A 25532-nucleotide genomic window follows, 5' to 3' on the forward strand; every position below is an offset into this window, starting at 1 on the left:
ATCCTAAAATCGATTGAATCAGTTTCATGCGCATATGCGAAGTTTGTACGGTTTCCTGTCGATACAAAAACTGAACGTGCTTAGAACGCATTTGTAAAGTTAGTATAACCTCAATCTAGTTTTGCCGGTTTGTTTATTATTTTTGATAATTTTGTTGATAGTTGGAAATTGGACAAGTGATACCCTGATTTTATCTTAACATGGAGGACAACGGAGGCATTTATGGTGAGGATGAAAATTGTAATGTAGATATAGCATATAAAATAATTTTATTAGCATTTTAGATTTGAATGAGTTCATTATTATTAAAAATAATAACGATTTAGGGAGTTTGAACCTTGATTCTCAAGCTAACCAGCTAAAATATGTTATGCCAACACAAGTTTTAACAGTACCAACACCAACTACTTCAATAGATGGACGTGGCGTTGAATATAAATGGAATGAATGTTGAACTAGAATTCTGATTGATTTTTATAAAAGTATTAGAAACAAAGTTGGCACTTTCGAAGTTGAGAGTATTAAGATTATGTGTGGGTAAAAATTGTAGAGGAAATATGTAAATGCAAGTAACTGCATGAATCGTTGGAGAGTTATTGAACGGAACTACAAGAAGTATGTTGAAGATCAAAATAAGACGGGTGGGTGCACTTGGGTTTAGATCAGTTTTCATTTGAAAATATATGCATTTGACTGTATCAAATCGCAGTTTGACTCACCTTGTATATATTTTTTTAAACATGCTAATTTTTTTTAATGCCATTTGCACAGTAGATCCCCAATGTATTAACAGCATATAGGATGTTTGTTTTCCTAGGTTTTTTATATATTCTTTACATTTTTGGGCGAAGGCGAAAATTTTTTGAATACATGTCCGAAATTGAGGACATTTATGGAAAGAAAAAATAATATCCTCCCTGAAATATTATTAGGCAGTGAAGATGTGGATACTCAAGAATTTGGTCCTGCAGAAGAAATCGTAGAAAATGAAAGTTTATAGATGCTTCTACAAACAAAGTTACACCTTCAGTGACACCTAAAGTAAAAAGAGTAACCAGAAGAAGGGCCCTTACCATGGCAAAATGAGACTTGATAGAAAGGCTTTTTATGATAAAGAATTTAAAATAGACAGAGAAAAGTTAATTGAAATTAAAAAAAGAAATAATTTAATTGAGGAAAGAAATTGCAATTTTAAATAAAAATAAGTGTTAAATATTACATGAAACCTAATAACTTCTTAAGTGTTTTTTTTCTAGTTTTTTATTAAAATATTTTTGTCTTTTGTTTTATTAAGAAATTTTTGATTTGTTTGTATTTAAAAAAAGGTTATGTGAAGAAAAAATATATTTTTGTGTATAGGAATATAATATAAATAAATATTTAGAAGGAAATTCTTAAATTACTGGCTATCCTATTTCTAATATTAGCTCCCTTATCATCTTCATGGTAATTTTAAGAGAAAAGAATATTTACCAATAACATTTTTTGAAACATTGGAACAAACCCTGATAATGTTGATGGTGAACTTACGAATAATTAATGTAATAATTAATTAATATTTTGAAAACATAGACCGTTTAACTTTCATGTTTTTTCTATTCATTTAACCCAACCCAACCCAACCATGTGTAGAAAACTAACTTCATTCCAAATTTTTCTTGATCCACGGGAGACGCCTTCCCAAAACTAAAAAAGTGAACGTCAAAACTGTCAAAAGTGTCACTAACATCACTACTGTCAAAATATTCCTAATGTTAAGTCACCCTAAGATGTTTGCCGTCCGAAATTCCGCTTTGGCGAATCAAGTTTCATGGGGCTGGTTATACCTTAGATCAATAAACCATATTATTTTACAAGAACTTTTCAAGAACTCTATTATTTTACTGATATGTATGAAATTTTATTCTTTGTTTAATTCAGTGTGCATGCAAAGCTGATAGAGGCAAACTATTATACTGACATGATGCCAATGAATGTTAACTGTGGTACAAAATATTAGTATAAATTAAAAAATATATATCAAAAGCAATTATACATAAAAAATTCTTGTGCTATATACCAAGAAAATATTTCAATAGAAAGCAATAACAATATATTAACACAAGAATATGAAAGGCATTGTCCGTTATTACCTTCAGTGGGGAAAAGCCTTTTATTTCTTTTAAATTGTGCCTTGTATTGAATCTCGAACATAAATAAGGACATCTTCAAAGTAAAGAGAAGCTGGCCGAGACAACGAAAAATCCTTTTATTAGGTTTTGGAATACGGTCAACTTTGCACTGCGGTATTTTTCCGTACTTGATATATTTCTGGAATTTTTTAAATTTAGCCAGTTGTATGTATTTATATTATACGATTCAAAAGGGTTATTTTTATTATTATTAAGCACACAAAGTTCCCAAATAAATGAACTTCTGCTAAAAAAAATTGTTTAAAAATTATTTACATATCTTTGTTTGTTTTCTCTTGTATTTTTGTTACTTGATTCATTTGTAAATCAATCATCATTAGATCATCTCTATAAAGTAAAGAAAAATACTTAAAAAATCTTGTCGGTCATTGTATATAATTTTGATAGAACAAGATACATCATAATTAAACGACTGTTTTCGGAATATGAGCTGAATATTTATATTTTCTTGAGATGAGAAATAAGAAAGATGATCATTTTTTTCCAATGCTGTACCATCACATAGGATGTGTTACTAATTTTTATTCGGCACTGGAATTCGCTAATCTATCTACATTTTCTTCAAGTCCAGTACTTCCTGGAATCCTTATACTTTTTGCATTTTGGGCTTATTACTTATAATTTACAGTACAGGGTGTCTATTTATAAACTGACACATTTTAACTGCTTGTAAGTCGAGAACGAAAAATGACAACAATGTGCGGTTTTCACAGAACTTCATCAATATTTTTAAAGTTTTTTTTGGCAGTGTTGCCAAGTTTCAAAATTTACCTGAAATAGGAGGAAAAAAAATGATGATTTTCAAAGGCCGATTTCTCAAAAATTTTAAATGTAACACCCTGTACTTTTTAATTTCACATTAAAGCCTGTTAAATCCCCTTTCCGAAAATGTATAAATTGTCTTAAATTCATTATTTTTTTTTACAGAGGTAATTTTAATAAATGACACCTTTTTGAAAATTTTCCTAGAATACATATTCGGTGATTGTCGATTGATGAACATTTTCTAGTAATTGCCTATGTATCGCTTTAGCATGATCATAATTAAATAATTTGCGCTATTGCCATGTCTATAAAAAGTATTTATTCTATGTATTAAATTACAACTATTCACAACAATTTTAACAACAAACAATTGAAGAAATTTATTTTAATTTATAACTAATAAATTAGCTGATGAATATGATCCCCATTTTGCTCGGAACACAAATGTAGACGGAGAAATAAGTTGCCGAAGGTGTTTTGTAGCATTCGCGGTGTAATTTGGTTGAAAACGTTTACTATGTTGTTGCGCAGTTCATCCAAATTTCTTGGGGTTGGATTATAGCAACGTCTTTTACATATCCCCATATACAAGAATCTGGAATGGTTAGATCGGGAGAATAAGGTGCCCACTCGATTGGACCTGCTCGCCCTATCCATCTGTTTCCAAAAGTAATATCTAAGGAAGCCCTTGCGACCCTGGAGAAGTGTGGTGGTGCACCGTCTTGCTGGAAGTAGACCGTGTCTAAAATTCCATCCTGCTGAAGTTGAGAATAAAAGAATGTTTCAAACATATCGGTGTAATTGTTTACATTCACTGTTGCTTCTTGAGAAAAAATGCCCCATAAATTTTAAATTTCGATACTGCACACCAAACGTTCAGCTTAGGAGAATCTCTTTCAAATTTGTTATACACTCGAGGATTTTCATTTCCCCAAATTCGGCAGTTATGCTTATTTACTCGACCACTGATGTGAAATGTTGCCTCATCAGACATTATTAAATTGGTATCCGGCTCATTTCTAAAAATATCTAGTAGTGTTTTGCACATTAAATATCTTTTTTCAAGGGCGCGATTTTCTATTTTTTGGAAAGTTTGAATTTTGTAGGGTTTAAACTTAATTATAAAAAAAAATAATGAATTTAAGACAATTTATACATTTTTGGAAAGGGGGTTTAACAGGCTTTAATGTGAAATTAAAAAGTACAGGGTGTTACATTTAAAATTTTTGAGAAATCGGCCTTTGAAAATCATCATTTTTTTCCTCCTATTTCAGGTAAATTTTGAAACTTGGCAACACTGTCAAAAAAAACTTTAAAAATATTGATGAAGTTCTGTGAAAACCGCACATTGTTGTCATTTTTCGTTCTCGACTTATAAGCAGTTAAAATGTGTCAGTTTATAAATGGACACCCTGTATATTCTACGATAATTATATATTTTTTTTTTCATTAGTTCGTTCTTTAGTCCCGAATACACCTCAGCCTAAAGGCTTATTGTGCTCACCCCGATTGCAACCCCAGGTTGATACGACCATGTCTTCTAGCAGACCAATAGAATGTGGGGTACCTCAAGGTTCAGCCCTGGGCCCAATTCTGTTTCTGATGTTTATTAATGATATGGCCCATCTTAAAATTAGCGGCAAAATCTGTCTCTTTGCCGATGATACTAGCTTTACATGGAGCAATCCGGATGTTGCGGCACTTCATGCAACTATTGCTAAAGACCTTATCAACATTAAATCGTGGTGCGATTCGAATCTTATTTGCTTAAAATCTCAAAATCTAAAGTCTTATCTTATAAAGGTACTATCCAACCCTTTATACAGCAACACCAGCTTGGACGTTGTTGAATCTGTGAAATTTTTGGGACTTATTGTTGACAGCTCTTTGAAGTGGGAATTACATATCGATGTTTTATCTAAAAAATTAAGTTCAGCTTAAAAAAGCATTATTGGGGCAATACACCACTGTTTCATTCCAATGAAAACTTATTTCTAAATATTTAATTACTATAATTATAAATAAGCTTTAAGCCTGAAGTGAAAATAAAAACTAATACTGTAAAATTAAAATAAACATTAACATTTTTAAAAGATAAATAAATTTAATAAAACTAAATTATTCAGTCCACTTTAAAATTTAGAATTAATTTATTTTGTTAACTGCTCGAAAGCCTTTTCTTGTTCAGCTCGGAATATCCGAGACGGTTTTAAAACTTCATCCCAACATTGGATAATATCGCTCGAGCTAAGTAAAATCGAATATTCTTGCATTTAATTCTTTTAAATTTGAAGGCCTTTTATGTGAATGGTAATAGAAATAGTATAATTTTCTGACAAACTTTAGAATTTCTAAATCAAAATATAAGTTTATTCTGTTTACTTGAAATAATAACGGATTTAAATATGATAAAAGAATTTAACTTTGGATTACGGATTCCCAAAACGGTTGTAGCCTCTTATATCAAATATTCTTGGGTGTTCAGTTAAAAATGTTATAAACAAAGTATGCTTTAATATCTAATGAATATAAAATTATTTATGCTTAACACTTAGATAGAATATTTCAATATTATTAAGCTATTTAAACGGTTTAAAGGGTTTTAAGATTTATGTCATAAATAAAAAGGTTTTTAAGGATATTTTTGTATTCTTAAATAAACCAAAATAACAAAAATTAAATATTGTTTGCAAAATATCCAGTGCACCAAATATTGGAAGAGTAAGAAGAGGGTGCCGAACCCTAGAATCTTCGCCACTTCAATTTCTTTTTAAGACTTTAATCATGACGTGCAGTTTCTCTTGTTTGTTATCTTTGTCAAAATTATTGATTTTTAAATGTAATTATTGATGTAAAATTGTAGATCGTTTCTTTTTTAAAATCATATAACATGATGTCTTCATTACCAGATAAACAAGGTATCGGATAAAAATGTGGCAAAACCGGAAACGGGCTCTTACACTCATATATCCAATACTTAGAGATTATATTAATCAGATATCTTACACAATTTTTAATAGTTAAATATTAAAGAAACATAATCAACATATAAATTAATATAATACAATATAACAATAAACATATAAATTTTTATCTTTTTCCCATAATACTTTAGTTACCATAAGATACCTGTTTTATTAAAAATACTCGCATTCAGAAGAAGATTAAAAATTGGTTTTCCTTTTCTATTAATTGTTAATGTACATGGTACTAAAAATGTTCAACGCTCACCTCTTAGAAATATTCTAATCTTACTTAACCGTAAAACGTTTATCCAAAGGCCATCCAAGTACCCAGAAGCAGCTCCAAACTGGTCCAAGAGTGCAGGGATAGGCTGGACACATTGGGTAGAAGGAAGATGGTTTGATTGTGTTGGATTCCCGTACACAGCGGAGTGGAGGGCAATCAGTGGGCGGACGAGTTTGCGAGGCTCGAATTAGCCTTGAACCCTACCTTGGACTAAGTAAAAGACACATTTCCCATATCCTAGACAACTGGGCATGGGAAAAGACCAGGAAAAACTGGAATAGGAACAGCGATTTTCGTCAGGCTAAAGAACTGCTCTCAAATCTAACTAGAGCTAGGACAGCGTGGACTGCTGTCCTGCTACAGAGGGATTATAGCAGACCTGACCGAAGTCCTAACGGGTACTACAGACTCAAACGACATCTGAATATTTTAGGCGTGGTGGCCAACCCGCTAAGCTTTAGATGTGGCCTGGCGGAGGAAACGGCATATCATTTTATAGAAGAATGCGAAGGATGAGCTAGAATCAGAAGAGGGAAACCATGGGTGCTCCGTTCATGCCACGAGAGGAACTAGAGGACCTTAACTGGGAAGGCCTGCTCTCTTTCATTAAGAGGACGGTGGCCTGCTTTGGGAGACTGAAGAGGGTGGTCAGTGGTTATGACGGGGTTTCGGGGGTTGGCAGAACCTGTAGGCCCACTCGCCGGACACTGTCCATCCACCATTACTACTACTACTACTAATCATTAGACGTTACTGACATTTTAGGCATGACTGATCTTTTTGAATTGCAATATTTGGATGACAATTTAAATTAAACTGTGATTAAAAGTTAAATTTTGCTGGTCATTAACCATTTTTTGGTTAAAAATTACTAGTTTGAGGTCGTTTGCTTTAATAGCATAGCGAGATGTAAAATGTTTGGTTATAATATTACATTAAAATAGGTTTTATATTTTGGTGATAAATTACTATTTTTGGCAGTATAAACGGTTTTTTTGATGCTATATTTTACTATATCTGGTGGTCCACCATCAGGGGATAAAAGAATATAATTAGTAAGTAAGTCATACACACCAGGGTTTGAGTCTCAAAAAACCCTTTATTTATTTATTTATTTTTATTATTTTTGCATATGCAATAGTTTGGGTGAGATATGCGCAGAGGAGGTAAAAGAACTGTCGTCTGTCGACCAAGCGCAGCGGGTAGGCCAGAGACATCTCTTCGCTCTAGGAAAACCGAAATGGTTCGTGAACTTTTAATTTGGCGGGTGGAAGTAGAATCCCTCGGAGGATAAAAACTGATGATTCTGCGCCCAAATTCTTGAACCAAAGTCATTAAAAAAAATATTTCTGGAGTATTCGTATTCTCTTAAAAATGATGGCTTTGGAGCGAGTAGAACTCATCTGTTTGAACCCTGCCATTATCAAGCCGGGTAGAACCAAATGTAGAAAAAAGAAAGTATTTAAAGAATAGTACAAAATCAGATTGTTTATTTATATTGCAAAGGCTTCAAAGGAATTTTTGAGAAAATTGTAGCGTTTTTATTTTTTTGGTTGCTTTTATAAAATAATAATTTAATATTGTATGAAAATATTACTGATCGCGATATCTAGTGTAAAGCAGGTTATTGGCATTGTAAAAATAAGAACTTGTTACAGGATTAATTACGCTTTAGACGGGATCTGGAGAATCCTTACTTTTATTCATTTGGTTAAAATATTTAAAAATAATCTTGTTATAAATCTTTCTTTCAAAACTTTAAGTACGAGACTGCTGACTGAGACACCCACCATAATTACAATTGCCTTCGATTTTTAATAGAATTCGCCAATGTTTGTCATTGAACCACTATCAACGTTATCTCCACTTTAATTTTAATTATTTGTTATTGTTTACAATTTGCTGTGCATGGAGAAGATTTCACGGCAATTGAATTGGTCAACCGGTTTACTAAAGCGGACGCCAGTGGCGCCGCGCGTCGAATTATTACGACTTGTCCCGTATTTGTACTTTCTACTAGGCACTCTATGGTTTTCTTATTAGTAATCTATGTCTGGGTTTTGGTTGGGCCCATAGCGGCTAAACCCATAAAGTAACGAACGAAGTTCCTCAATCTCCGGTCTTGCGCCCAGACGTCTTTTGGGCTGCTACTTAAGCAGTTCCGCGACGCATCTGGGGGGTCTTTCCAGCTCCTGCGTCTGTCAAAGGTGAACCGTGCTGTCCGCTGTGACGGAGAGAGAATAATCGTTTCGTGAAATAAATCTAGTATCATCTCTCTCCGCCAGCACATTTTTAGCTAAATTAATACTAAAAACTAAAATTCATTAGTGTTTCTTCATTTTCAATCAAATATTTTTTGAAGCAGGATGGTTCTTAGTAGTTCGATGCCTCTTGAAACTTCGTAAGTAGTTTTCACCGTTGGTGACATTTTATTTGGTGTACCGTGTTTTCATTGAGAAATCTCTCTTAGGGCTCCTTGAATATGAATTTATAAACCGCCAGCCATGACCCAGCAGTGATGAGGATTTTGCCCTGAAGCCAAAAGGCAGATAACTTTGCTGCCCTTAGCCCCGTTAACCATTATGTCTTAAGCCCTATGTGCCACATATGTGGTGAGAAATAACCGGTCGCGGGCTCTCGCCCCCGAAAGAAGAACACCATGGAACTTGACCCGTAAGCTTACTAGTCTTTTTCTTTTCCTCTTTAATTGATCTTAACCATATTCTTTTGATTTCTTTGTCGTATGATTTAACATGAATTTATTTTACCTTCTCATTTTAATCTTTAAAACTTAAGTTATATTTATTTTATAATTATGTAAATTAAAACAATTCAATGTTACGCTTTAATTTTATGCAATGCTTCCGAAGTGATCACTGACGAATTTATGTACCTTTAGGTCATAAACTTATATTATATATCTTTTATTTAAAGATATTTTAGATAGATTTTAGATAAAAGTTCAAAGGAGCCTTCGATAAGAAGGCGATAATTAAGAAGATCTGCGAGATCCAATAGGCCAGGAGCACACGGGCTTCATTGGTCGGTTGGATAAGATCGGCGCTACTAGAGAGAATTAAAGTCTCTGCTCTAGGAGATCATCGGGCAGAGATTGGGGTGGGTGGCCTGTGTCCGCAATGAAGTTGCCTGTCGCCAAAGGTCTGGTGTCTGGTCATCGACGCTGTCCTAAAGCAGCTTGAGCAGAAAGAGTTCTACGCGCAGGCTCATACGGACGATGGACTGGTTATAGTTGCAGGCAAACTTATTGAGGTAGTCATCATCCAAAGGTGGTGCGTGAAAATGGGCCTCTCTGATCAAGTACGCGCGTATATGGCCAGCAAGCTAACGTGGAGTAACTACGTCATCGAGTAGTCCATAAACCAATTACCATTTTATGACATTTAAAGAGTAGTTGGTGGGAAGTAATATATAAAACCCAACATTCTACACTGCCTTTATACTGCTGTAATCAGACCTAGAGCAATGTACGGCTGGGTGATCTGGTAATCGGCACAAACAATACCTCAAATGCTCAAAAACTAGCTAGACTGCAAAGGCTGGCCGGTCTTGGCATTACAGGGGTGATGAGAATCACATCAGGTGCAGCGCTGAACATCCTCCTGGATTTGCCTGAGCTTCAACTGTGTATTAAGAGAGAGGTGTTGACATCCTATGTAAGGATGAAGAGTAACGCTATATGGCAGCATCAACCTGGGGTAGCAGGACATACATTTATCACCAAACTAATAGAGAAGGAAATGCCAATTCTGCTACCTCTTAGTTCAAAGCCAGAGGACACTGTATGGCTAGGAGGTTTCTTTAAAATCAATATAGCAAGCAGGAAAGAATGGCCTAATACAAAGATTCGATCTCGAGAGGATTTGCAAATATGGTACACAGACGGTTCAAGAATAACCACACACTGTCAGGAGCTGGAGTGTATTGTAGCGAAAAACTTTTTCGCTTGGAAGATATTTGACTATCTTTCAAGTGGAGGTGTTTGCCATTCTAGAAGTGGCTACAAGAAATAAAGTTAAAAAGGGTCAAGGAACGGAAATAACCATTAACTTCGACCGTCATTCTGGTTTAAAGGTTATCTAAGTCCCCACACCCAGTTTCAAACTGGTCCAAGAGTGCAGTGCGTTGGGTAATGAGCAGGCGGATCAATTTGTCAGGCTCGGATCATCTCTCCCACCGATCAGCTCCGAGCCTTACTTTGGATTAAGTAAAAGTCACATTTTTCAAATCCTGGTGAACTGGACATGGGAAAAGACTAGAGTAAGTTGAAGTAGAAAGAGCGATAGCCAACAGACGAAAGAGCTGTCATCAAATCCAACTAAAGCTAGGAGGCTACTGTCCCGACACAGAGTGCTTATATGGCATTTTATTTAATAGGAAAATACGAAGGGTGGGCTTAGATCAGGAGAAAAAATCATGGATTCTCCCTTCCTGCTACGAGAGGAACTAAAGGACTTTAATTGGGGGACCTACTCTACTTCTAGAGCAGGACGCCTGCTGAGGGAGACCAGGGAGAGTTGCCAGCAGCAATGACGGGTTCCAAGAAATAATCCTACTTTCTCAAAGAGACCGGATTACATTAAATAGTAATGAAATAAACTCTAAGTTAGAGGTCTCAAATTTATTAAATTAAAGTCAAAGGATTACACTTGTTTCGCCTATACTAGGCATCATCAGATCCACTTGTGCATTCACTAATAAAAAGAACGAAAAAAGAAGCAGAGAACAATACTACATGATACAAGTCAAGGATAAAAATTAAGTTAAAATTGGTAATATCGGACGGAGACTAGGTGCTATATATTAAAATTATATAAACAAGTGGATCTGATGATGCCTGGTATGAGCGAAACACGTGTTCTCCTCTGACTATAATTTAATAAATTTGAGACCTGTGACTTTTTATTTCGAGTTTATTTTATTACTATTTGAAGTAATGACGGAGTTTCAAGGATTGATAAAAAGGAACTTTTAGGACTACCCGCGGAAACTCTCCCCCCACCATTTTTATTCTCTCAATTGGTCTGAATACTGGTCTTCTGTCATAAGCAAAATTATTCAAAGATATTCTTGAAATAAAATTCATAATTATTCTAATAAAAAATTTTTAAAAATTCTTTAAGAAGAGTTTATTTTATTATATTATTTAGTCGTGCTCTTCGTGTTAATAATGCGATTAGTAAAGGTAGCATATAAAAAGTTGCTAAACATGTTTGCATTATGAGTAGGACAACTGCCTTCTTGGTATTTAATTTCAATCAATTTATTCATTTTTTTATTAGGTACTTAAGACATCACATGGATAGTGATGTCCATGAAAGGAAAAGGATAATTCATCACTGAATAAAGTATTCTCTATGAATGTTCGCATATTCCATAATCTTCACAAAATATCATCCGCTCTTCCTCTTGGATTGAATATCTTGGGTTATCTAAATATCATTTAAATTTATTACGCTTTAAAATCTTCTTAAGTGTTTGGGGCTGAATATCAAGTTTTTCGGACATTTCCGTACTCTTACAGTTAAAGGTAACTTCGACCATAAACAGTAATTTCGTGAATTTTCCTTTTTTCCTCTAATTGTCGAATAAGTTGTTTCATGTTAACAAGGATACATTTAGAACAATTTTATTAATATTTATAGTTTTGAAACTTATGGATAATTTCTGAAGCCATAGATTTAATAAAAATAACCGATTTTCAAAAAAAAATCAAATCTATTCCAATTATGTTCAGTGCGAAAGTATCTAAGAAATACCATTAAATAATTTGTTTTTTTTTCAACCATATAAATATACATTTTTAACCAGTTAGACAGTTATAAATTTTACTTACGTACAGCCCGCTGTTGAAAATAAAATTCGATTGAACGTTCTATATATAACGAGTGAAATTGGTTTTCATTTCCATACCGATATAGGACGTTGCATTTTAAATAAGAATATTAGTATTAGCCTCTGTTACACACATAGTACATCCTAATTTTTTTGATGACTTACTTAAAGTATGAATTCAAGTATTTTTATAAATATGGTTCTATATTTGTATTATCAAATTTCCTTCCACACTATAGATATTTATCTATAAATATAAAAATAACCTTACAAATAGCAAAACTTACCATAATCTGAATCATCTGAGTATCCTCCTCCATCATCGCAATCCACGTCGGTAAAATTTGATTCGTTATCTGAATCTACCAAAGTCGCGTTCCCATTTGCATTTCCATTATTAGCCGTATTAGCCAATTCATTATCTAACAAATCGATATTCTTTGTAGAGTTGGTTTGTGAATCTGTTCTGGTGTCGTCTTTTGCAGATAATTTGTTGTAACCCTTATGTCCTGGACGACTTTCTAAAAAAATATTCAAATTAAAAAATTGCTTTATTATTATAAATATGAGTGTTGTTAATAAAGCTATAAAAAGGAAAATATTTAGATATTATTGACTGGAATTTTAAAAAGAATAGCAATCAGGGTATTCCGAAACTATTGTGCTAAAATGTAATGTAGAGGCCACAAAACATACGCTGTGAGCGAATTCGCTTTGAGGTACCAGCGTCAGCGAAGAGCGATTATTAAAAACACTCGTTTGGGTATACAGATCGTGTTATCGTGAGCTACCTATTACCCAAAATAATGGCAACACTACCAGTTGCGGCTTGCAGGCGGCGGAATTTTTCGTTTTTTTTTTTTTTGAAGCGGGAGTCAGCAGACCTCACTTTGCTGTGTTACTGCACGTTGCATTAATAATTTTTGAGCGTTATTTTCGTGTTTTTTTTTCACTGTGGCTGTTTATACCCCTTCCGAAAGAGTTCAACTAATTAAATGGTTTTATGGAGGCAATTCGGCAGTACAATGTAGAGATTTTTTTTCAGTGACATTTGAGAATAGACCGATTCCTTGTGCAAAAACGGTTTTACGGTTTTGTTTTAAATGTGGTTACGGTTTTAAATGTGGTTACAAATTTTGAGACATCTTTTTGTCTTTAAGATTCTAAAAAATGCCACACAAAATGTCACGAACTACCTGTTGTTGAGGTGGTCCAGGATATAGAACGGCGGGAAGAAATGGTTTGCAGTACCCTAGAACTTGATTCGACAAGGTCCACTAGAAGTGTTGGAGAGGAACTGGGAATTAGCAATAAAACTGGTGCTCGTATCTGAAAAAAAATATGGGTACAAATGTTTCAAGTATTCAAAAACTCAGGATAAGACTGAAGACCAGTGGCGAAGAATGGAATTTTGTGAAACCATGATGGAAAAGGCAAATGAAAACGAATATTTTTTTAAAAATATTTTGTTTTCTGATGAATCTTCTTTTCCATTACATGGCAAACACAATCCTTCCATTTTTCGTTATTGGTCTCAGGAAAACGAGCACAGAAGTTTGCAGTTTCGTACCCAGTATCCTCAGAAATTGAATGTTTGGGCAGGTATTTTGGGCGACAATGTTATAGGGCCATTTTTTATTGATGGCACTTTAAACGCCCAAAAGTACCTTGAGTTGCTGCAAAACTAAGTTCTTCCTGCCATTTAAATCCTACCTGATATAGACCTGGGATTGATTTATTTTCAGCAAGATGGCTGTCCTGCTCATAACGCGGCTAGGGTAAAAGAATTTTTAACAAATACTTTTCCTAACCGCCTTATTAGTGGGACTGGCGATATTAAATGGCCTCCGAGATCTCCAGATTTGTCTCCAAATGACTTTTATCTGTGGGGTTACCTTAAGCAGACCATTTACAAGCATGAATTTAGTAGGCCAACAAATTTAGAGGAGTTGCGAAATAAAATTGTCGAAGGTGTCAATTCCATTTTACCTGAAACTCTTTTGGAGGTGCGAAATAGCTTTTACGATAGGTTAAGTTTTTGTTTAGCGAAAGAATGCGGTTTATTTGAGCCTTTTATTTAAAAAATGATATGTTGTTAAGTTTGTTTATTAGAGTTTTATTTCTGATTTTTTATTATATTTTTATCAGAGTTGATATTTTATTTTTTATTAGAATAACGCTTTAATTTTCATTATGCAAAACACAGCATATTAAACATTTTAAGATTACAATTCTATGCGGGTTTTACACATTGTCATGTCTGTAAAACCCGCATTAGAATAAATATTTTGAAAATGCCTGGATTTTCGCGTAATATTTTGGGACATTTTGTCGCCAAACGACGCAGCTCCCACGAAAGTCAGATGTTTACTAATCCCGTCCTCGGGCCGGCCGGGGCGCTGCTCTGCAGGCACTCGTACACGCGCGACGTTGCAAAATTTCGCCTCTGTGCGGTTACCTATAAGTAACGAACGAAAACACGATCTGTATACCTGGCCACGAAGAGTCGCTGCAAGCCGCGACGAATTTTCACCAGCGGCGACTTTTCAGACGCGCGTATTTTGTTAGCGGCAAAAACAAATGACTGGAAAGTTATTCAGTGTGTACACGAAATAGACGCGTCGCGCACTTGTGAGGACCTGTTGCGTATTATTTCTCCGTTTAAACCAAAATATTTTGTTTTGATCGCACATAAAATGAATATAGAAGCATTTATCAATGCTGTTCAAGAAAGGCCAGCTATTTGGATGAGTTCACATCATCAGCACAAATTCAAAAATGTAGTTAAGAGATTGTGGGACGAAATAAAACTGCTATTTCCGGATTACTCAGGTAAATTTTTATTTAGTTTTTAAAATATTATAACAATTTTATTTAATTAGTTTGAAAATAGTTTTTAAACTGATCCCGTATTTGAAAGACTTGTGAAGTTGCCCGATTGTTTCGCGATAGATAACTGAGGAGTAGAAGAGTTTTTACCTTCATTTATCAAACGAAAGTCAGCATCTTTATTTCCATCTTTCTCTCTTATAATATTATGTAGTAAACAAGCCACTTTTATAAGTAATTTGGCATGTGTCACATTTGTTTCGATTGGTTTAAGAAATAATCTCCATTTATTCGTTAATATGCAAAAAGCATTTTCTACAGTAACTTTTGCTCTGGATAATCTCTTATTGAAATATCTTTTTTCGTCATCTAAATTTGTCGATGGATATGGTCGCATTAAAAAATGTTTTAATGGATAAACTTCATCTCCAATTAATACAAAAGGTAATGTAATATTTGAACCTGGAAGGCATTGGGGTTGCGGAGTATTAAATTTGTCAGACGTAAGTAATTTATTTAACTTTGAGAAAAAAAACGTTTCTCCGTCACTTTGCCGTCCTTTTCCTCCAACCTCAATAGTAACAAATTAATAATCTGCATCAGCCACAGCTTGCCAGAGAAAAAAATATTTATAATTATAGTATTCACTGCCACTTTTTGGGGGCTTTTTAATATGAAAGTGCTTGCCATCAATCGCGCCGATGCAGTTAGGAAACTGCCATTTTAATAAAAATTCTTCTATCTTTATTAACTGTTCTTTAGTAGGTTGTGGCATGTGAATTCTCCATAGTGTTGTCCAAATGGCTTTACACGTTTTATAAATGCATTTTGCTATCGTACTTTTTCCCAATCTAAAGGAATGTCTCCAAGATTTGAATGATAGTCCAGTTGAAAGAAATCTGAAAAAAAAAATTGTAATAATCTAATAATAATCATTAATAATAATAGTACGAACTAAGATTAAATTCTTTTTGTAGCTTATGCCTTGAAGAAAAAACGGAAAAGCCCAAAGGATACATATAAAAAAGAACTAAAGAAAATTCCAATTTCGCGCTCAGGAGATGCTGCCATTAATATTAAAGTTAAGTGGAAATATTTCAAATTATTGTCTTTTCTTCGAGACGAAATGATAATCACAATGGAGATAGTAACCTTGAAATTCAAGACGAACATTCAATTCAGGAATCCTTGGACGAAACTGAAAACTCTGAGCTATATACTACTGCCACTGCCGAATCTAATTCCGAACAAGAAAATTCCAGCAATTCACAGACATTCAGTGAGACTCAACCATCGCCTTCAACAATAATAACGTTTGGTGAGCCATCGACATCGAGAGACTCAATTCGGGCATCGGTTTCTTCTCAAGAACCTCGTTCTCTGCCACTGTCTCGTACTGCATCAACAACCTCTGGAACCTTATCTGGAAAACGCAAAACACCCAATGATGTACGAGCTGAATACCTAGAAATAGAGAAAAAGAAATTGAGAATTATGGAGTTGGAAATATCTAAAAATAATAACAGTTCGCAAAGTGAGCCAAAATCAGACGACTATCATCTTTTAATGAGCTTGCTGCCGCAGATGGAAAAGTTGCCTCCTATTCAAAAGCTACGCTTGCGCAGCAAATTTAATCAAGCTCTATTGGAAGAGGTTGAAACATTAACATACGGATATGGATCTGTGTCGGGTTTTGTAAATTTGTAAGAAAATTAGTTAATTTGTTGTTAAAAATTCAGTAGTTTAATAAAGTCATTATATGACACCAGGCTTAAATACTAAACCTAACAGCTAACTTTATTAAAAATATTAAAGCGTATTTACTTACCTTAATGTTAAAAAAAGTTTTTCCGTCGGTCTAATAATTCTTGGCCCTTTGATGGTAGATTTTATGGAATCTTCTATATTCTGTAGTATATAGTCGAAAGTATCTATGCTCATCCTAGTGTACTCAAAAAACTTATTACGAAACTGCCTAATTGCTTTATAAAGTGTGTGGAATTCACTCAGCTTTGGTCTCTTCTTGTTTACATCGTGGACTCCTGGTTTACAATTCATTATATCTTGTGACATTAAAGAGCTGCTTTCGAAACAATACAGAACTATTTTTGATAATGACATTATATAGAACGCACTTAAAATGTAGATATAAAACCGTTATTCCTTAAAGACAAGTACCTAATTAATAGGTAAACCTCGCATCAAATGTTTTATTTTCGCTCAATTTCGCTGTCTGCCGCGAAAAGCTCGTGGTTTCATTTTCGACGCTCTAAATTGCCGCTGAAGGTTTCTAAAAGCTTTAAGCGGGGCGAATTTTTCATGGCCCTCGCATAAGGGTGGGTATATCTCGCCAAAACAAAAGTTTTTTACTTATTAACTCATAAGCGCATGGGCCTTATTTCGATACTAATAGGTATCACAAAACAAAACGTTAACATATGTACATACACAAATAATATTAATATTGAGTGCCTAACTCTACCGATTTTGACGTTCGAGACCAATCGCCACGCGCCGGACACTCACATTGCGTAGGCTACTCATGTATTATTCCGTCGTGGCAATGTGTAAAACCCAAATTAATCCAAATTGTAGTGTGACCGCTTAAAAGTTTAAAATGGAGAATTTTACATTTGCTGAATTAGCAGACCTACACCTGGCTTATGACGCTGCTGATGGTAATGGAAGACGCACGTTGAGGATATACCAAGCACGCTTTCCGCAGCGGCGCTTACCAAGTCGGGGACTATTTGCACGTTTGCATTCAAGATTGCGAGAGACCGGATCATTACGGGTAAGATTTGTTAATAAAGTGTTATTTATCTGGATTGTTCAAAACATTTAATTTACAGAAGCCTTATAATGTGATAAACACGATGAAATGGAGAAATTTACTTGAATTTTTTCAAGAAACGCTTTCCGAATTGTTACAAAATGTTTCCCTGAATATCAGACAAAACATGTGGTACCAAGACGACGGAGCACAAGCACATTGCCCGTTAGCCGTAAGGGAACATCTAAACCAGTCATATCAGCGAATAGTGATTGGCAGGGGCACACTAAATACATGGCCTCCACGTTCACCAGACCTGACCACATGCTACTTCTTTTTATCGGAGTCATATGAAAGCGCTTGTGTACGATACTCCCATACAAACAGCGAAAGAGGTAGTAGGAAGGATTATTGCGGTTGCTGCTGAAATTAAAGAAATTCCGGAAGTTTTTCAACGTGTGCAGGAGGAAAAGGTATGAATCTGTCACGCTTGCATTAAAGCGGGTTGTCAGAATTTTGAATATCTTCTAAATTAAAACATGTTTTTTTTAATAAACTCTCCCAAATCTTCCTTGTGTTTTTATATCATTTACTAACACGGTTTCTGATACAAACACGTTTCCCCGTGCCCGACGTTGGATACCACTCCGCGGACCTTAATGCGCTATTACCACATGAGCATGCGCCTATGGGTTAATAATTAAAAAACGTTTATTTTGGCGAGATCTACCCACCCTTATATTTTGGCACGATATTTCGAAACACCCTGTATATAGCAAAAAGAAACAAAACCCCTAAATTATAAAATGACCTAATTCATAATTAAATCAAATCAGTAATTACAAAAATCACAAACTTTATTGTGCTTTTTTTTTTAATTTTCGTCTAAACCTGAGGTAAACTCAATATTTCTAAATTAAGAAATTTCATAGCTTTCTGCCTCTGCACAGAAAGTTGTTAAGAAAATCGTGCTCTCGTGTGCATATTTTGTGTCCTATACAACCTGTTTCGAGACCAAATATGAAGAGTAAGGCTAGAATATAATGTCCCTAACATAATTCTCAATAAGGTGTAGGAAATAGAACTGTATATATAATACTGTTAACTGAATTTGAAATTACTCTAATAGCAAAATAATTAGATGTTAAAAGTAGAAATATTAGTTTTAGAGATATTGAATGAAAACCTATTTACTCTAGACTATAATTTGACCAATCAATCAAATATCTATTAATGGTTTTTCTCAATCTTTCAAGCCAGAGTAAACTCGTGTCGTAGGCAAAAAGTGTGAATTTGGCAGAAACTGAGATTATAGACTCACAACGCCTCTGAATTTATAGACCTTAAGTTTTAGCATTAAAATTATATGATTTACACAATAAAAACAGACTTTATGTCACAAAAAATTGCTACTACTGATTCTCCGGAGTTTATCTAATAACTTCACTTTTGCATGAAAAGCAAACATTGACATAACTGGAGTTCTAACCAGTTTGTCTAACAATTTTCCAGAATAAGAAATATTTTTTAATTAATTAAACAAACAAAATATTTTCTATCAGTTATACTTTTAAACGAACAAACTTTTACGTAAAAATCTTTATTTCTGTTTCTAGTTTTTTCTTTTATTCCGATATATAAAATGATTAATTCTGTGGTGAGAAAACCGGAAATTATTAGCATTTAAATAAATAATCAATGTAAAATAATAATGACATTATTTATTGAAATGCATATAGTTAGACACGTTACATCCTAAAATTATTAAAAGGTTTCCTTAACAAACTGGTGGGAAATGGCTGCAAGCTACAGCTATGTACCATTTAGGATAGTGGGACTCTTGGGAGATGGACGACAACACTTGATATTAGAAAGGCTAAGGCAGAAATAGCTCGACCATCTGCACGTGCACAGTAATTTGCTAATTGATTATAAAGGATGTACTTATTCAGGGTTTTTACTTAATTTTTTTTTTTTACTTTCTTTGAATTTTGTTATAGTGAACCTATTTTACTTTTAAGATCTGTTTTGCATAACTATACTTGTCAATAACTGGCGCACATTGTAAACTTTTACTGCTCTATACTCAAAACCACTTTTCTAGCTTTTTTCTCTACTGTTATAAGAAAACTCTATTCACCTGCTTATTCAAAAGTACATTACAGAAACATTTTTATAACTATAAATTTCCATTAAAGCTTAAAAGGTTAAAAAAAATACATTAAAAAGAAAAAAGATACAAATATAAAAAGGCAATAAGATTTTTATATTTAGTTATAATTAATTTTTTAATATAAGAATTGCTAATTTTTATTCAGAACATTTTTATAGATAAATTGGCATTGAGCCATACAGAAACCGAAACTCGACAGCAATAAAATTCTAATCTCAAAACGGACATTGTGAACGTCGCAATCAGGCATTTAAAGGTCAATAAAATAAGGCTGGCTATATATAGTGTCTCTTCGACCATTTATATTGTATCGGTTTTTTAGAAGTTATATCACATATAATATTAGGTCTATATAATGTATATGATTTAAATGAATAAGTCAGTTATTTAAATTTAGAATAAAATTTATAGAGAATTGAAATAAGGCGAAACATTTTTGTAAGAAAACTCTATTTGGCGTAGTTTGACTTTCCTCATCTATTAAGCGATAATGACTAATTCTTTTCCATTTAAATAGATTTAGAAGTGTATTGTCAATGATATGTTTCTATTTTTTTCAATTGTAAAATTATAAGAACGTGGGTGACTTAATATAGGGTCAATCGCTAATTTTGGTTATTCAGAAATAATAGTTATCAATACGTGTTAAATTTGCTTCGAATAGAAATTTACTGGTGTATAAAATTAAGTTTTGTTACGAAAAATAAATAGGTGAAATATTTGAATCATTAGGCTCTTTTTTTCTACTTTTAGGTGAGAGTAGGTTTAGAAGATCTTTCCTCTGTAAATATCGCCTACGCGGTGAGCTTTATTTTTTATGTTTTATCTGAAATATCGTTCAAATCCTCTATATAGATGTTATCCTAGTAACGGCTTCATTTAATCATTTAACGGACATGTGAGAATTGGCAAACAATTCATATTCGTCTTAAATCGCTGTAGGTTTTAGCCCTCGGGAAACACGTCTGCCGGAGGTCCGTTCCAGAGTGCCGCTGTCCTTCAGATAAAAGCATTCTGATAGAGAACTGTTCTAGGAGTCTCCAGGTCGACCACAAATCCATAATTTTTCACTGTCTGTCGTATTCGTCGAGCAGAAGTCAGAGATGGTGGAATAATCTGCGATATTTTATGGGAACACTTTCCATTAAAGTATCTATAAAAAAGAGATAAATCTTCGACGGCTCTACGGTGTTCCAAACTGTCAAGTTTAGAGGAACATTCAGGGCTGTTGACAAATCGTACAGCACGTTTCTGTATGCTGTCCAGAAGTTTTAAAACGTTCTTGGGAGCAGCGCTTCAAATGTTTAAGCAATATTCCATGGTTGGCCGAATCTGAGCCTTGTAGAGAATAAGCAATTGTTCAGATGAATATAAGTGCTTCGTCCAAAAAGTGAGCGTTTTATTTTTCTACTCCTTATGTTCACTAACGCTCCATTGATATTTCATTGATTTCAATAATTATATTAATAATGTAATGTAACAGTCAACTTCTTTTATTCATATGTCTTTAAATTCACACTGTCGATGACACATTACTACTGTAACGCATCACTCTCCTGGTTTAATTATCCATGCTTTCTGTTGACGGTCCGTCACTCTTCTAGTTGGTCTTAATTAATGTTTTCTCTGATTGGCTGATATTGACAGCTCAGGTGAGAGGTGGGGTCGTTACTGATTTAGTCGGTACTGCATCCATTTTTCGAGGACTTGTTCCCGTGTTGCCGGTAGGAGCACACGTAAAAGGCCAGTTTTTTTAATTCCAAAGTTTGTGAAGCAGGAAGTGGCCAATATGGTTTTTAATTTATAGTCCTTAATCTTGTTCCTTTAGGGAACCGTTTAATTCCTAATTCTGGTGCAGGACGCCCAAGATTTTGGATGGATAGAGAATGAAACTTAGCAAGGTGAGTGTGTCACATTTTTAACGCCATTCATTTTTTATGGACAGTGAATACAATGGCAACCGTTTTTTTAGGGTTTTACTTCTCCGTTTGCCTCTTTATTCTTCTTCAATTGTTGATGGCTACAGGCTGTTGATTTCCCCGGGAGATTGCTGAAAGTGGTGGAGCTGGAGCCAGAGTTAGAGCTTGTATTAGAGATTCCCAGTCCGGATAGCTGAGCTACCAATGGCATACATTTACAGCCTCGGTTTTGAAGGCTAGCCGTTCATTTCTTGGAGGAATATACAGGCCAGTTTATTCCATTTATTTAAATATTATTAACCATAGATTTGTCTCACTTATTTAAATTTTTATTAATATACCTTTTATTTCAATTTAACCTTACAAGTATTTAATCAATATCATAATTTAATACGTCATTTTCTTATCTATAATATTAGTTATTTTTTTGTTCAGTATTTTTCAGTACCTTTTTTAGTAGTTAAGTAGATATAACTCGGTTAAGGCTGATATGCCTTAGGTAAAAAGGTTTATGAACTTTTCCCTGCGTACTACAAATATATACTTAAAACTTTAATAATTGCAATTTATTTTTCAAGTGCTGAAATCTACCTAGTAGTGAAATCATAATTTAAATGTTACTTTTAAACTTATTTTAATCATATCAATATTATTCATATTTTAATTCATAATAAATTATTAACATTTAACAGATTAGAACATGAGGTGTATACATATCGTTGATGTAAATATAATTTGGTTGTATTGTTAAGATATTTTTTTGCCTCTCTAAATCTACTTTATCCAGGGTCATTTGTTCCCTATTGAAACCTATATACCAAGTCTTTTTCTTAGTTTTCTTTCATTTATAAAAAAAAACTAAATGGTGCCCTCTTATTTAATAGTTATAATCAAGTTTAGATTCTTTAATAGCCAGTCATAAGTGAACCTTCGAATAATCCCAAGCCTCAAATAATTCTGAGCTACCGTCTGCAAACTCTTGGCAAAATAGTAACACTGTAAAGTTAACGCCACAAAAGAACGCCCAATTTCTGAGAAGCACCCTTCGCAATATCTGATACATGAATATGCCATGATAGAGTAGTCTCGGCGGTAACTCCTAGGAGACTCAGACTGGTTTTTAAAGGTATTGTTCTTCCAGCCACTATAATGTTGGGGCCACCTATGATCGTCTTTTTGGCTATAAAAGCTGCCTGCGTCTTTCCTGCATTAAACTGTACGAGGTTACGAACTCGCTAGTCTTCTACCCTCTCTAAATCTTCGTTAAGTTGAGATACGTGTATTCTTTTGCTGTGAAACTCTCTTAATGAAACGGGTCTTGGTGGTATAATAGGGGATACAATGGTGCCATCGTCTGCAAAATAATAGAAATGGTTTTTTGTATTGTTTAGCAAGTGATTAATGTATATTAAAAAGATTGTTGGTGAAAGTATTGCCTCCTGAGGAACTCCTGCAATAATTTTAAAGCTGTCAGACTTGCGTCCATCCAAAACAACATAAATAGATCTATGCTCTAAAAAACTGGAAAACCAGGAGCAAAGTGTTACGTAAAGACCCAAGGCATTCAATTTGTTTAACAAATTTTCATGCTATATTCTGTCAAAAGCCCTGGACATATCCAATGCCATTGGTTTTGTCTCTCCATGCTGCTAAATGCCTTGTGCCATAGATGTGTGACATACGTTAGAATGTCGCCTGTTGATCTGTTTTTTCTAAAACCATCTTGTCTATCGTTGATTATGTTGTGTTTATCCAGGTATTTTAGAAATTGTACGTTAATGACCTTTTCCATGACTTTTGAAATAATTGGAAGCAGAGCAATCGGGCTGTAATTGGATGGTATAGTTTTTTTGCCCTTCTTCGAAATTGTTTGCACTGCAGCGATTTTCTAGGACGATGGAAAAGTCCACTGTACATAAAATAGGTTAACTAGCTTGGAAAGTACAGGAGTAAGTTCATTTGTGCATTGTTTTAGTACCATGACAGGTATCCCGTCGGGTCCTGTTGCCTTATTTATTTTTAGATTTTACAAGATCTTTCCGACATCTCTGTGGCAAAAAGTCAACTCCGCCATTTTGTGATTGACCTACTCTATTATTGGTGGTGTTTTTCCGGCGGGAACCTGTAGGCTGGAATGTAAAGAAAACAAGCTGGCTATCATATTGGCTTTTTTTTTATGTTATCGCCAATTATCCATTTTAATCTGATAGTAAAGGTATTTAATATTTGCTAAAATTGGAGTTAACAGATTTGGCAAGAAACCAAAAGGTTCTGGAACTGCTCGGACAGCTAAGCAACTTGCTTTTAATCTTCTGATTGTGCGATTCCTTGGTCGAGTCGATAACTCTTTTGCAGTTGTTTCTTGCTTCTATAAATTGGGCTAGGTTTTTGGCGGTTTGGTTTTGCTTCCATAGGCTATATGATCGGTGTTTTCTTTCAACTGCTTTTTGATACTTTTTGTCAAACCAAGGTTTTGTATTAGTATTTATTCTTTTGTTGGAATGTGGTATATAAGCTTCCATGCCCATTAAAATCACATCTGTGATCTCGTTTCTACATATGTTGGGATCTGATGTTTGGAAGCATATAGAGTGCCAACGGAACTCAACGAAGAACTGTTTTAGATCCCTCCAGTTTGTAGATTTGTAGTGTCATATTCTACGGGGAGGTGCTGATTCGTTTGGTGGAATGGTCATTTCGCAGATAGTTGTTATTAATTTGTGGCCTGATGAACCCAAGGTAGATAGAACTTTTAGAGTTTACGGTTCTGGGTTCTTTGTAAGAATCAGATCCAGAAGCGCCGCTGCAAATTTCCCTCTTTCTGATATTTTTATAGGTTCGTCAACAAGTTGAGTCATACCACAACTTATGGCAAAGGCTTCTGCCTCAATTCCCTCGTTATCGGTTATGTTGTGGTGTTTAAGCCATGGGATATTGTGGACATTGAAATCACCTAAAAATATAATTTCAGCTTTTGGATAATGTGCTTAAAGGTGTGAATAGTATTGCAAAAAGTCAGTATAATTAATATTGCTCGGTAGAGATAGCATATAAATGTTATTTCTGTCTTTGACGTTATTTTGAGCCATATAACGTCTAAGTTTTTTGGCTCCAGCTTTTCTTCTCGGTGGCAAGAGAGATTATTCTAGACGTAAACATATTTTTTTTCATACAAATTTTTCTCTAAATCGATGGTGTAGGTCATATCCAGGGTACGAACAATTAACGGTAGGTTTTGTAGAACAGGTTTTTGTTTCTAAAAGAACAAGAACATTAGGTTTTTGATCTTGCACTGAATGTATATTCTCAGCTCTGTTGGCGGTGTTCTTTTCTTTTTAGTAAATCCGTAAAAAGAGTCCCCGGAATCATCCGGCGCTCGGGATCCGAATGATCCGGGTATTTTACCTCCAGAATATTTAGATTTCGAAAGCACCATCGTACTTTTTGCTTGCTCATTGTTGAAGAACGTAATACCAGCGCAGTAGCGAAACGTGGCAAGCCACTTCACGCTTCTCAATTTTGGTTAAATTTGCTTCAATCCATAAAGGCCCAATAATAGTATTCCCAAGTATATCAGCTCAAATAAATACTTTCTGGAGACTATGTATGGTCTTCCTTAAACAGTCGTAAATTTTCATCGCTGCAGTTGCGACTATAAATTAAGTATAGTTTAATAAAGAACTCAAAAATATTATACTTAGGCCCTTTTTTCTACCTGATACTATCTGCATGATTCTGAGTTACTTCTTTTGTTTAAACTACTGTTTTCCCTCTGGAGA

The 25532-nt window shown here is 34.3% G+C and overlaps 1 protein-coding gene and 1 long non-coding RNA gene across 3 annotated transcripts in view; one reads left to right on the plus strand and one right to left on the minus strand.

Annotated features, from left to right (window-relative positions):
- LOC126741335 (uncharacterized) overlaps positions 1-25532 on the minus strand; it is a 696399-nt gene that overhangs the window by 357190 nt on the left and 313677 nt on the right. For both annotated transcript variants that reach the window (XM_050447739.1, XM_050447738.1), the window contains exon 2: positions 12347-12580. In XM_050447739.1, coding sequence (XP_050303696.1) covers positions 12347-12580 — 234 coding nt within the window. The remainder of the gene's footprint in view (positions 1-12346; positions 12581-25532) is intronic.
- On the plus strand, positions 125-991 carry LOC126741341 (uncharacterized). The gene is made up of 3 exons (XR_007662170.1): positions 125-225; positions 277-641; positions 818-991. It is a non-coding gene; the product is annotated as an uncharacterized LOC126741341 (long non-coding RNA).

Source organism: Anthonomus grandis, chromosome 10, assembly GCF_022605725.1.
Source record: "Anthonomus grandis grandis chromosome 10, icAntGran1.3, whole genome shotgun sequence".
Taxonomy (NCBI): domain Eukaryota; kingdom Metazoa; phylum Arthropoda; class Insecta; order Coleoptera; family Curculionidae; genus Anthonomus; species Anthonomus grandis.